Genomic DNA, 14,511 nt, shown 5'->3' on the forward strand with positions numbered 1-14,511 from the left:
GTGACAGTGTTACGGATGCGGGATCTTTTTGCACGAACTGATCTCTCGATTATATTGATAAGTGTTTGATGGGATTCATGTCTAGGTGACCAAATAATTTCCTGGAATTGTCTAGAATGTTCTTCAGAATATTCGCGAATAATTACGGCCCTATGACATGGCGCATTGTCATCCTTGAAACTGTCGTCATTGTTTGAATACATGAAATCCATGAATCCAAGTCGTCTCCGAGTAGCTGAGTCGGTGCAATCCAGGTCATGAAAAAGTTGTCCACACTATTATGGAGCCACCACCAGATTACCAAAGTGCATTGTTGACGACTTGAGTCCATTGCATTGGGGTCTGCGCCACACTCGGACTCTCCCACCAGCTCTGACCAGCTGAAATCATGACTCATCTGACTAAGCTACAGTTTTCTCATCATCTAGGTTCCAACCAATAGGGTCACAAGTCCAGGAGATGCGCTGGACGTGATGTCATACTATTAGTAAATACACTAGAGTCGATCTTCTGCTGCCGTATCGCATTAAAGCTGAATTTCGCCACACTACCCTAACGAACATGTCTATTACACGTCCTGCATTAATGCTTGCGGCAATTTCACGCCATATTAATTGTCTGTCAACACTAACAATTATATGCACACTCTGATGGTCTCCGTTGTTAAGTTCAGGTTGGCAGCCACTCGGTTATTTATGGTGGAAGGTTGATTATGCCTAAAATTAGGCATTCTTGCACATTCATGATATTGTAAGTCTAGGAATGTCGAATCCCCTTACATTTTTTTAATGAAATCTCCCATGTGTTCAGCTTTAATATTTATTTCACGTTCAAATTCTGTTAATTCTCGTCCTGCGGTCATAATTACATCAGCATTCGCAGATGAATAACTTGAACACAAGTAAAAGTCCTGCCAATGTACTATCCAAACATATATTTTACACGTGATACTACTGCCATCTGTGTATTTTATTGTTGTCCCACGGCTTTTGTCACCTCTTTGTAGAATGAAACAATCTTTTTTTTTATCTCTGTTTGTAAAAACTTCAGAAGAACTTAATCTAATTTTTCAGATGTGACCAAAGTCAAATTCAGTCGTCCACCTAACTTCAAATATTTATCTGGTCAGTGGGTTCGCCTCTCTTTCACAGCCTTTCAACCATCTGAGAGCCATTCTCTTACCTTAACGTCTGCCCCTCACGAAAATTATCTCTCTGTGCACGTGAAAGCACAAGGGCCCTGGACATGGAAACTTCGAAACTTCTTCGATCCCAGTGCAGACATTCGCCCGAAGGTAAATGACATCTCTATCTCTAATCACATTGGTTTACGTAGTTTTAAATGGCAAAAAAAGCTTAAAATTTGAAGGGAATCGGTAAAATAATTCTTGAGAATAAAAAATTTTAAAATACGACTACTTTGAAACGATGTAATACAGAAAAAAGGAAGTTAACATTTACAGCTTAAACTTTCGACATCTCTAAAGCCTAAGGTATTGGAGCATATTTTATTCCTCACATTTTTTTGGATGAAAAATCTAAATTTATCAATAGGAAGAAAAAAATTCTTTTTTCAGAGATAATACATTTATGTGGCTGATTTCTGAACTTAAAATATTGTTAGCACTAATTAATTTGAAAATTTAAGGTGAATCTCTTGAGGTTTCAAGTACAAGCTTAGAAAATTGTCTTTGTTTTTTAACTATTAAGTTTTTTTAATTTTCTCTTTTACCTATACTTTAGTTTTAATCAAAATATAATTTTTCTTAAAATGGAATTTGTGTTTGTTAAGAAAGAAATTAGTTGTTTTTCTTTCTAAAAATTAGGTTTATCAAATTTTTGAGAAATTGACTATTCACAATTTAAATATATAAACTTTCGGCTTCTTCACACAGGCCTTAAAAGCACGCAAGATTGTTTCCTAGTCAGATCATAATCAAATATTAGGACGCTATCTCTCTTATGCACTATGCATTGTTATTTGTTATAAGGGGCATAAAACCTTAAATGCATGTTCTCAATAAAAAACCCAGAAAATGGGTTTAGTTACTGGGGAAAATATTAACTAATTATATTATATTAATAACCACATAAGATTTAAATTTCAAAAAAAAAAAAAAAAAAACATATTGATGTAATTCTACATTATGAACAATTATTTCTTGAGCTCTACAAATCTACTGCGTACAGTAATATAATATTTCAATCATAAATTTTAATAAAAACAATCATTTTCCAACGTAAGTACTTTCTATGTAAAAAACCTTAATTCGTAACACCCGCAGAAATAAAATTGTTCTTAGATAGAACGTCAAGAATGAAAATTGTTACAAAGATATAAATAACCAAAGATTCTAGTTTCGTTCGGAAACGGTAAAATAGTTTTGGAAAATTAAAATCGAAAAGTGAAATCGCACTTTACAAAAATTGTTACATAAGAAGATATGAGATTTCAAACCTACGATGCAGATCTGGATTTAGTATGCATTTAAGGGATAAGCCTGTAAATTGAACTTTTTTGCTTTCAAAAATTTACTCCCTCTTTCATTATTTCAGCCCGGACAAAAAGTGCGCCTAGAGGGTCCATTCGGTGGAGGAAACCAGGACTGGTACAAATTCGAAGTGGCCATAATGGTTGGAGGAGGCATCGGAGTTACCCCCTATGCATCCATTCTCAATGATCTCGTGTTTGGTACATCCACTAACAGATATTCTGGAGTAGCTTGCAAAAAGGTATGATGGAGATTCTTTTTTTCAAAAAAAGGAAATTTGCTTATCTATTATTTACTCGTTTTTTTAAATATCTAGTAATCTTTGTCATATTGACGCGAATCTATCAAATAAAACGATTTCATAATAAAGGATAAAATAAAAATACTTAGGGAACGTTTGTATCTGCATATCAAACATGTTATTAATAATATTATATGATTTATTCTACTCTGAATAGAGAAAAGAATATATCGTATTTATTCATTCTTTTGTTAGTTGAAAAATTAATTAATGATCGTGTCCGTCAACGTTTCGACAAATATCTGTAAAATATTTAACATAAAAATAAGTCCTCCACTCCCAGATAGCAAAATAAGGTTCATTTTCGCTCGGCAAAAACCTTTTAATGTTAACCTAAAAAGGTTTGATGTGCGGTTTATGTGTAAACCTTCTAACCTTGAAACAAGATCTGTGACAATCTGCTCTCTATTCTACTCACATTTCCCTAATCCAAAACCTTGGAAAACAATCTTCAATATGAAAACCTTAAATCGAGATTGACGTAGGGTTTTCAGGCGTGAAAAAATCCTTTAATTAAACTTGTGTCAAGGGGGAAATAATCTTAAATCTAGGTCATTATACGGTTTCTTTTCGCAAAGTCTTGTACACTCAGCTAAAATCCACCTTGTCACGAAATTTTAATGGACAATGCAATTTGATCCTATCTATAGTGTGATGTCAACTAAAGCGTCATTATGGACCTATGGGACAATATTTTTTAAAGGAATCTGAATGCCGATCTCTCAATAAATACTTAAAAAAATTTAAAAAAATAAATAAAAATAAAAAAACTGAATGTTTTTTATGGTCTCGAAAAGTATTGAATGACTCGCAGTGTTAAATAAAAGTTTGTAAACTTGGATGAGAATACGTTTGTTAAAGTTAGATTTTTAAATTAATGTGCCTGCTATGAGGCTTAACACTACTATTAGAAGATTATTTAATTTCTATAGTTACGTGTTTTACAAATATTAAACCCTTTAAACAAAGGGGGGGAGGTTTTTCTGATGAAAATATTAATGTAGATAAGAAATGTAATATTTTAATAAATATATCTTTAAATAAAATATATTTCTTTAAGATAAATATTTATTTACAAATAATTTTAAAACAAAAAAATTAATTAATTAAATTAAATAAATCAAAATTGTTATTGAACTCATTTAAATCTAACATACTTGTTTTCAAAAATTATTATTTCAAATTTTTGAGTTTTCAAGCAACTGGATTTTAAGTTATGAATAATTTTATCGCCATAATACTGTTACTGTTATATGATAATAAATTGAAGTTTTATTACTCAAAGCTTTAGAAATTAAAATAATTTAAAAATCTAAATCATTCAAGTAATAAAAATATTTTGATAAACGAACCTTGCTTAATCACGTTTATCGTTTTCACAATTGGAAAAGCTTCCAGGCAAATAGATAATGAGTTCAAAGAGGCTGATGTAATGAATAATCATAAACAGCTGCCTCTTCTTTAGAAGCACTTTTCCTCTTAAATGCAATAAAAATCAAGAATCCAAATTCTAATAGAAGTGTTATGATTTCAAGGAAATTCAAAGCAACACATTCCCAGTCATTTGTTAACCAGCAGCAACTGATCAATACTAATTATACAAATTAATATTCTCAGAAAAATCCCTTCACGATCCACGTACAAAAGAGAATCGTTAGCTTCACTTACAAAAAAGCGTTTAATGGTACAAAATACTTTTAGAAGATAAAAAATCGTCTGCTTTTTCATTTATTCTTTAAAGTGTTGCCAACCAAAGAAAAATAACGATTTTCATTTGTAACATCTAAGTTATATCGTGCAATTTTACGGATTTTAATTCATAATCAAATCTTGTGTTAACGCCGTTAAACATTTGTCGCAAAATTTACAAAAATAAATTAAAACACTTTCTTGGTAACAAACTATTTCGTAATGCAATAATTTCTAGATAGAGGTAGACGCGTTAATTAATTTTACATAAAATCTTTTATAGCTCGATAAATAGCTAGGGTGATGATGTAATGGATTTTTTTCTCCTCTTTTGCAGTATTTGCATATTTGTTCCTTTTTTTTAAAACCATTTTTAAAGACACTTTTCATAGTTATTTTTGATAATTTTTTATTACTTGTTCGATTTTGTTCCCGTTTTAGTCATTTTTTTAAAATCAACTTTGGCCTTTCCTTTTAAGAAAAGTTTGCTAGGGAATTAATAAATTACAGTAAATTACACATTGAATCTACGTTTTTTGCTCCAATAAAAAGTGTTGATATTGATCCAAGTTTTCAAGATACATAAGAATTTTCTTTTGAATGAAAGTCGTTCTTTCAATTTTTAGAATATTGAAAAGGGTTAGATAAATTCTGATGTTCTACTTGATTATAACTAAAGATTAATTAATTCTCATTTATCTTTATTAGGTGTCTATATACATATCATTTTATTCAAAAATCACACATTTATTTTAGTTAAAATTTTATATTTATTAAATTATTAAATACAAGTTAGTATTTAGAGTAAAAAAGACTAATGTAAAACATTGCGACGAAAATTAAAGGAATTAAAAGGCATTATTTTTTATTTTAAGGTCATTTTTATGGTTTCAAGAATTTTTAATTCATTAGCATCCTAATCCTGGTAATGAGTAATAATAATAATTATAATAATAATACACAATTTAGTAATTAAAACGAAATTTTTCCTTCTAAAGTCTAATGTCCGAGTATTCATTTAAAGTTTGAAAAAAAATTGGAGCAGTTTTCCTAAATGACTTTCCACTCTTCGAAGACTACCCCTATCCCTATTCTTTACTTCATTTTTTTATTTTTAGTAATAGTTATTATTTTATCACCGAACTGACAATTATTATTCAATAGGTGTATTTCCTATGGGTCTGTCCATCACATCGAGATTTTGAATGGTTTATTGACGTACTACGTGACGTTGAAAGAAAAGACGTCACTAAGGTTTTGGAGGTGCACATTTTCGTCACTCAGTTTTTTCACAAATTTGATCTCAGGACAACTATGCTGGTAAGGATCATTCTTTAACAATATTCCGAGAATATGAAACTGTTAAAAATGTTCATTCGAAAACTCACTTTTTTCTTAAATTATTTAGTACTATGATCAGAAACGAAATAGCTTAGCTGTTCTGTTATCTCGAAAATATATGTTCTTTATGTATAATTTCTCTTATTTTAATTTTAAAATTTTTTACGTTGTTAAAAAACAAAACATGTTTCAAAAGCTAGCAAATAAAATATATAGAAAAAGATTTTTAAAAATATTTTTAAAATATTGTTTTATATTATTATTTTATTTAAAAATAAAAAAATAAGTGCTCAACCATATAATTAAACTAATACAGAGAAATTTCTTCTGAAACTAATCATTGCCAACAAAATAAAAAGAAATCGTTCAGTATTTACTGTTTTATTATTATTTCAAAAAGAAAAATTACAGCAAATCAAAGAAAACAGGAAATTATACTAAAATTATTAAAGACCACTTGATTTATCTCAAAACCAATTAAATCGAAAACAATTTTAAAATGTGTGTTCAAAAAATGTATGAAAAAAATCTATTTACGAACGTGCACATGTCTTTTTTATTAAAAAAAATGTAGCGAAACAAGTGCGCATCTCACATATATATTTTTTTTCTTGTTTCTTTTTCTAGTACATATGTGAGAATCACTTCCAAAGAATCTCCAATCGAAGAAGCATCTTTACTGGTTTGAAAGCAGTCAATCATTTTGGAAGACCAGACATGAGTTCTTTCCTGAAATTTGTCCAGCATCAGCATTCCTATGTAGGCATAAATATTCCATATTACAATTTTCTTAATGGTATTATTAGCTCCATGGCGCCTCCCGATCATTTTACACATACCAGCTGCGATATACATATATGGCTGGTCAATACGAATTCCGCATCCGGCTTGCATCGACCACAGTGCGGACGTGAAATATACACAGTGGTAGACGGATCATGGGTTAGAGTCCCGTTGCGTCAGGCTAACCATGGTAGGTTTTCGTGATCTTCCTCTCCATGGGACGCAAATGCGGGTTAGTTTCATCAAAAAGTCCTCACAAAAGCAAATTTCTCCCCATACTTGATCCAGGAGTTCCTTTGTCTGCTGGATTGGGTTCAAAATTACAAGGCTACGTGGTTAAACATTAGCAGCCGTCAGTCCAAAAAATTCGGCCGGCAATTCAACGGCGGCTATAAAAAAAAAAAAATATATATATATATATATATATATATATATATAATATAAAATTAAATTTTAGAAAGAACTCTAATTTAAGGACATAATCGTGTGACTACGAGTTACATTTTTTCGTTATTTCACTTTGCGGCTTTCAATTCCTTTTTTTTTTTTAATTTAATTATTTAAAATAATTTTACTTTTGAAAATTTCATTTCTTTTTTTGTTTCTTTCCTTGTTTTATTTGTTTATGTATATGGTGTCCCATTATCAGACTTAGATTATAGAATGTGCCATTGCTGGGGGGGGGGGCCCTAAAGGCTTGGGGGACCCCTGTTATAGAGCAAATCAACCGAATAATTTACTACAGTAATTTTTTACCAATGTCGTTTTTGTTTAAATTATAGTTCTCGTTTAATGGATAGCATTTTAGTTTCACGTTTCGCTTTCATTTTATTGCCGTTCAATTTTTTTTCTTCTTTGCATTTTGTCATTTTATTTTGATATAATTTCGTTAAAAATAATCTGTCGCTCATTAATTTTAGTAATACAGTTGACTCGCGTTATAACGACCCCATCGGGACTGCCCCTATCTGGTCGTTATATCAAATGGTCGCTATATCAAAATGAGCAAATTTCCTTTGAAAATCGGTCACATAATGGTTTTAAACGTCATAATGCATGCATATACTATTTGTGGTATACATGTTATAAACCAAAAAAGGATAGGATGCATACAAAAATAAAACGTAATGACATTTTAACAATTGAATTACAACTGTTAACACTTAAGAATTTTATTTTAAAGTACAGATTAAAAAACTTAGTTTGACAGAAAAAAAATCTAGTTTCTAATGAATTAATTTTTTGATGTACATAATTTGCGGTATATATAACGAATTTTTTTAATGTACATAATCTGCAGTATTATAAAGAAGAGTAAACCGAGGAACATAAACGAGGCTTCATTAGACGAAGACATTAATTTTTTGATGTGCATTAATTTGTTGAAGTGACATGTTAAGAGGACTTAACATATGTGTGCTTGTTCAAGGTCAACCATTCAACCCCACTTTCCAATAGGAAGTTAGAAAAGAGCGGTGTTCAAATTCAGAGAGGGTCGTTATATTAAGAGTTGACCTTTTTTACGGTCGTTATAGCAAGAGTAAAATAACGTTATTTTCTATGGATGTGAATTGGGACTCCTTAACAGGGTCGTTATATCATGTTGGTCGTTCTATCACAGGGTCGTTATAACACGAGTCGACTGTATTTTTTTTTTTTTTTTAAAAAGCTACGTATCTCATTTTTTATTGTGCCATTAAACTGTATGTTCAAATTTATAAGTTACACATTTTTGAAATTATGTATTTACAAGATATTATGTATTTATATTTCTTATATTACAAACTAATTCATCTTTACATTAAATACTCTATTTATCCTGTTTCCTCCAACAAATGAGAAGGTGATTCAATTAAGTCGTCCATTCACTTACTTCCCGTGTTTCGATCATTATTTTTGTATTCTAAGTATCCTTTAAAACTCTCTTTATATTGGAATTAAAACGTTTAGAAAAAGAGTATTACGGACGTTATTCTTAACAAACATTAACATTCTAGAGTAACACTTGTCATAGATATGCGTAATACACAGCAGAATATTAAACAGTACTAACAATTACTTACGATATCTAATATCGATACTAATTACTAATAATTACTAATATAATAATTAATCATAATTACTAATATCGATTTAAAGAGGGATTTGTTTCCTAACTTTATTCCAATCATTTTCAAATTAAACTTTAATGTTATGAAACTAAGTGTATAATAAAAAAATACATTGTCATATATTTTTGTCAGCTTAGTTCCAATGACGATAACTTAATTGAATCAGCAGTACAGATCTGAAAATTTATGCATAAAATCTCAATTAATTGTAAAGAATCTGGTATTTGAAACAGAACATCGAAATAATACTAACATTGCCTTTATTCTATACAGATTATGCTTTAAAGAATAATTCCAAATGCGATTGACAATTTTAAAAACAATCTAGCGCTGTCTGTAATTAATTCAATATTAACGCACATCCATCCAAATATTTTCCATGAAACGCACTTAATAATAAATTTTAAGTAAAAATTCCCTAGTTTCATTAGCAGCCGCTACAAACCCTACAATACAGATATCCCTATAGCTAGAAGAATATAGATATCCTTATAGATAGAAGGATATAGATATCCTTATAGATAGAAGGATATAGATATCCCTATAGATAGAAGGATATAGATATCCTTATAGATAGAAGGATATAGATATCCTTATAGATAGAAGGATATAGATATATTATAGATAGAAGGATATAGATATCCCTATAGATAGAAGGATATAGATATCCTTATAGATAGAAGGATGTACTTATAGATAGAAGGATATACATATCCTCATAGATAGAAGGATATACATATCCTTATAGATAGAAGGATATAGATATCCTTATAGATAGAAGGATATAGATATCCTTATAGATAAAAGGATATGGGTATGCTTATATAGATAGAAGGATCTAGGCATGCTTATATAGATAGAAGGATAAAGATATTCTTATAGATAGTCCTTATAGATAAAGATATCCTTATAGATTGTCCTTATAGATAAAGATATCCTTATAGATAGCCACTAAATTCATTAAATTTGAAATTTATAAAACTTCTCAATTCTATATTTATTATTTCAGGTGAGCAAAGTTGGGGTATTCAGCTGTGGTCCTTCTGCACTGACGAACAGCGTAAGCGCTGCTTGCCAAAGCGTCAACAATCACCGCCGCTTGCCTTATTTCTTACACCATTTCGAAAACTTCTAACGGAAACAGGAATCAACGTATTTCCTGATTTCACTGTGGTCAGTATTTGGCGACCAAGCTACCCAAAAAGCCCATAAGGACGGAACGAGTTAATACGGCATTTAACAGGATTATGACATGCGTAATACGGCAGCTAAACACTTGGTTTATATGCGTAATATTGATATAAACTGTGACACTTTGTTTCTAGACACCAATGAATTTCATTGTGACACCAATAAGATCTGGCTTGCTTCTGAAAGCATGTAATTTTATAAATAAAAATTATTTAAAATATGAAGTCAGTGGATTTATTCTGTGTTGATAAAGCTAAAATGATTTTTAGATGTTTTTGTATATAGTTTTAAAAACTTAAATAAACATCGATTATGAAATTAGTTACAGTGCCTTGTTGGCAAAAGAGTTTCTTCGTATCTTGAGTTTGATTGTATACCGACCTGCACTTTATTTATAAAATAAAAATGTAATTTATATTTTAGGATTCTAAGAGAACTTTTAGCTCAATGGTGTTTATTCTATTTTTAACCAAATTCATTTGTTTAATCGATCATGATTGTATCGTGAAATAAAAGTTTATTTATTGAGAAAATTACATTGTCAGCAAAATCGACTTTCATCCTTATTAGCAACACTTAAACTTGCAAATACTTAACTAGTTTCTATTGCACGTAATTCAATATTAAATTTTGAGTATAATTAAAAAAAAATTTATAACTCTAAACGCAATAATAAAAAATTACTTGCTACAATCATAGTTAGTAATATAGAGGTTAAAAATTGAATCAAAACAGTGAAAAATTTATCTCTTTTATTTATTATCAATACAAAAAAATATGTATTTTGTACTTATGTAAGACCATGCTCTCTTCTGCACGGTCCTAAAATTTTAAAAATTAAAATACAGCAGGAGTTTCAGATTAAAACTAACTTCGAAAGCTTTACTTAAAATTATTAAATTATTATTAAATTTTACAAAGAGAATTTTGCGTCTAAATTTGCGTTACATCAAATTGGTGAAAAAAATTTCCCGAATCGATAAATTCATTTTATTGAATATTTTCCAATATTATTTAGATTTGATGCAATTCTAAAATTGACTTCAGAACTTCAAAAAGAAAAAAAAGTGCATCGAGTCATTCATTGCCATTCGTTTCGTTTCATTCGATTTTGTCATTCGTTACGAGAAATTATGACTGTCCCTGATATTTTTTTTCTTTCCTTTTCCTGTGAAACATACTTTTGCGTATCTCCCCCCGCATGTTTGTGATACGGTCATACGTAAGATACGAAGAGTATCATGTGTTACACCACGTACTATAGAAACAATTGAAATTTTTTTCATTAATGCTAAAATCATTCTTGAAACATTTAACAAAATAAATTTGTATCACTTTTGTTCGACCTATTTCAATTTTCAAAAACTTCAAAGAACAACAATTAATCACAAATTAACTTTCTCCTTAAGAGACTGGTTTCGAAAGCATCTCATTCACTTTTGTTATTTTTTAAAATTCTTCCTTACATTACAATTTTTTTTTTTAAATTTGAAATGTTTTTTTTTAATATTGTTATGATCAGCCATTATTTTATAATAGGGAGGAGAAGGAATGCAGGTTTTTCTCATTTTTAGGCGATGGCAAAAGGTTGAGAGGAAAGTAAGCTTGTTTATTTATTTATTTTTATAAACCCGCTTTTTAAAGAGATATTATTATGATTTCAAAGAGGTTTATTAGGATTTTAAATATGTATTTAAGAGATCTTTTTCCCTTACATATTTTTAAAGTAACTTTTCCTTTTCTGCGTGTCTTGAGTTCACATTTCAGTAGCATTTTTTTTTACGAGAACATGCTTTTAACTTCTTCCTTCTAAAAAAAATACGGCTCCATAGACGTTATTAATTTTAAAATAGTTCAAATCATAAATTCAAAATTCGTATAAAAAGACGAAATATTTCTAAAAGATCACCTTGAAGGTGAAATTACTCAGAACAATTAAAACAATCGAAACATAACGTTCCTCTTTAGCACTGCTATTTAAGTTGCCCCTGTCTTTTTTTATTATCGAAATGGCGATTTATATTTCCGTTATTAATATTGTTAATTTTTAATTAATCATAACGTTTTGCTCTTTACAGAAAATCGAATGCTCGGTTTATCCTTTGTGTCAATAGCTTTATGCGTTGTTTTTCAATATTCTAGTAAAAAAAAAGAAGAAAAAAAAAGGTTCAAAAACGTTTAAACATAAAAAAATAATATTATTTGTAATAAATAATATTTTATACATATATATTCCTTTTTTTCGGAATTTTTCTTCTTCCGGATTCTTATTATTTTTATTTAATCATTATTTTTCTTTTACCCCTTTTTTCATTGTTCTGTAATTTCTTCCATGTTTTCTCTACATTTTGAACTTATTTTATGAGTTCTATTTACTTGCAGCTTATGAGCAGTAAATAGAACTTATTGTTTTTCTTCATTTACTTCCTGTTTTTTTTATTTTTTTTTTTATTTTTTATTTTTTTTTTTTTTGTATTTAATTAATATGCTATATATATATCGAATATTTTTTTAATTCTTATTTAAATAAGTTTTTATTTGCCCCTTTCGGTGGTCTTAACCCTCTTTTTTTTATCGGCCTATAGTCAAGAGCTCAACACATGTCTGCACGCCACTGATCGCCCATTTATGATGATGAAATTTTGCAATTCAGTTCACGGAACGCGAGTGAGGCAACCGCCACAGCAGATGAATAGCCAAATGTGGTGCAAGCAGCAGCAGCCGCGTGTTGTGAACTTCTTCCGCTGTGCGTTCCCATGCAGGCCCTTTTCTTCTTCTTCGTGAGAGGTCAATGATGTGATGAACTCCATGCCTACTCAATTTGGAAACAACAATCGCCCCGCAACACTCTTTAATTCTTTTCTTTTTTATCATTATTATTATTCATATCTTATAAAACTATAATACACTTCACATCGGCTTCATATTTTTTTTAGGCTATGTTGTTTTTACGATAAACTAGGCTTTTTGTCCTTTATGGCAACCAAATAAGGCAGACTGCAATTTATAGGGCCTCGTTTTCTTGAAAACAATGATTTTTTGAGTTAACAAAATTTAAACAATTATTACGGGAATCGCAATTTTTTAATTGCAATTTCATAATTTGAAATTTTTAATTGCAAATTTTTGCTTTCGAACATAGAACAGTAATTCCCATACATTTTGTAAAAAAGAAGAAAAAAAAGTTTAAAAAAACTCAAAAAGTTTACTAAGCCCCATTTTTCTTGAAAACAGTAATTTTTTTAAGTTTACAAAATTTAAATAATTTTAACGTGAATTGTAAATTTTTAACAGTAATTCCCAAAAATTTTGTAAAAAAATGAATAAAAAAGTTTACAAAACTCTTAACGTGAATTGTAATTTTTAGCATTTATTGCTCTAAGGCATTTAACAGTAATTCCCAAACATTTTGTAAAAAATAAGGAAAAAAAAAGTTTTCAAAACGCTTTGCAGAAAGTTTACAAAACCCCATTTTCTTGAAAATAGTGATTTTTTAAATTTTCAAAATTTAAATAATTTTAACACGAATTGTTATTTCTAACATTTATTGCTTTAGAACTTTGAACAATAATTCCCAAACATTTTGTAAAAAAGAAAAAAAAGTTTACAAAAACTTAAAAAGTTTACAACGCCCCATTTTCTTGAAAACAGTGATATTTTTTAAGTTTACAAAATTTAAATAATTTTAACGGGAATTGTAACTTATAACATTTGTTGCTTTAGAACGTAGAATATTAATTCCCAAACATTGTGCTTGTTTTCAAAAACTAAAAAAAAAATCTTAAAAAATAAAAAAACTTAGCAAACTATTTTTGAAAAATAACTGCTGAATATTAATATATAAGTAAAAAATATAATGACAATTATACATATATTATATGCAGGGGTTTGTCTAGCGAAGTTAATTTTATAATAATAATTTGTCGATAAATATAAATATGCACGCTTTACTTCTGCATTTAAACAATGAGTTTAGCGAACTTAAAGGTTATTTTATTTTTTCTACTGGTTTTGTCTGTATCTATTTTTTTAAAATGCTATTTCTTTGACAGCGCGTGCTTTAATTTTTAACCATGGTTTTAATCAAGAAAATATCACAATTTCGATACCGGGCCCGAACTGCATAACGCCGGAAAAAGGTGATTGTTTACAAACCATTCCTTCAAAATTTGTAGAATGTTAAGAAAGAACACGATGCAATAAAATTACGAAACCAATGTTGCCAACGTCAAATAGCGACTTTTTTTTCCCTAGAAATTTTCTCATCGTTTACCAGCATACTTTTTATTTTATAAAATGGTAGAAAGATAAGTACGTAATTTTTTCGATTCCCTGTTTTACACTCTACGTTTTTTAGATTTCATCAATGGATTGTCAAGTCGAATTCGATTTGATTTTAAATTTAATTCATAAAATATAGGCAAATTGTATAAAGCAATAAAATTAATGCTACGATAATTTTGAACCTTGCCGTGTTTTCGATTACCTTCCGGCCTTCTTATTTTAAATAATAAATACGAAATTAAATCATACTGTGCAATTTTAAGGAAAGAAAAAAGTTGGCGTCATATGCAACGAGATGATCAAATCCTCCTGGTAACCCT

At 29.3% G+C, this 14,511-nt stretch overlaps 1 protein-coding gene across 1 annotated transcript in view; it reads left to right on the forward strand.

The window, feature by feature from the left end:
- Nucleotides 1-10,110, forward strand: part of LOC107451888 (dual oxidase) — a 76,593-nt gene extending 66,483 nt beyond the window's left edge. Inside the window, exons 26-30 of the mRNA XM_016068121.4 lie at nt 1,074-1,294; nt 2,556-2,732; nt 5,646-5,801; nt 6,450-6,581; nt 9,726-10,110. Coding sequence (XP_015923607.2) covers nt 1,074-1,294; nt 2,556-2,732; nt 5,646-5,801; nt 6,450-6,581; nt 9,726-9,851 — 812 coding nt within the window. The 3' untranslated portion in view covers nt 9,852-10,110. The remainder of the gene's footprint in view (nt 1-1,073; nt 1,295-2,555; nt 2,733-5,645; nt 5,802-6,449; nt 6,582-9,725) is intronic.
- Nucleotides 10,111-14,511: the final 4,401 nt, after the last annotated feature.

This window comes from Parasteatoda tepidariorum, chromosome 6 (assembly GCF_982258835.1).
Source record: "Parasteatoda tepidariorum strain Cologne lab strain chromosome 6, Ptep-v5.0, whole genome shotgun sequence".
Classification (NCBI taxonomy): domain Eukaryota; kingdom Metazoa; phylum Arthropoda; class Arachnida; order Araneae; family Theridiidae; genus Parasteatoda; species Parasteatoda tepidariorum.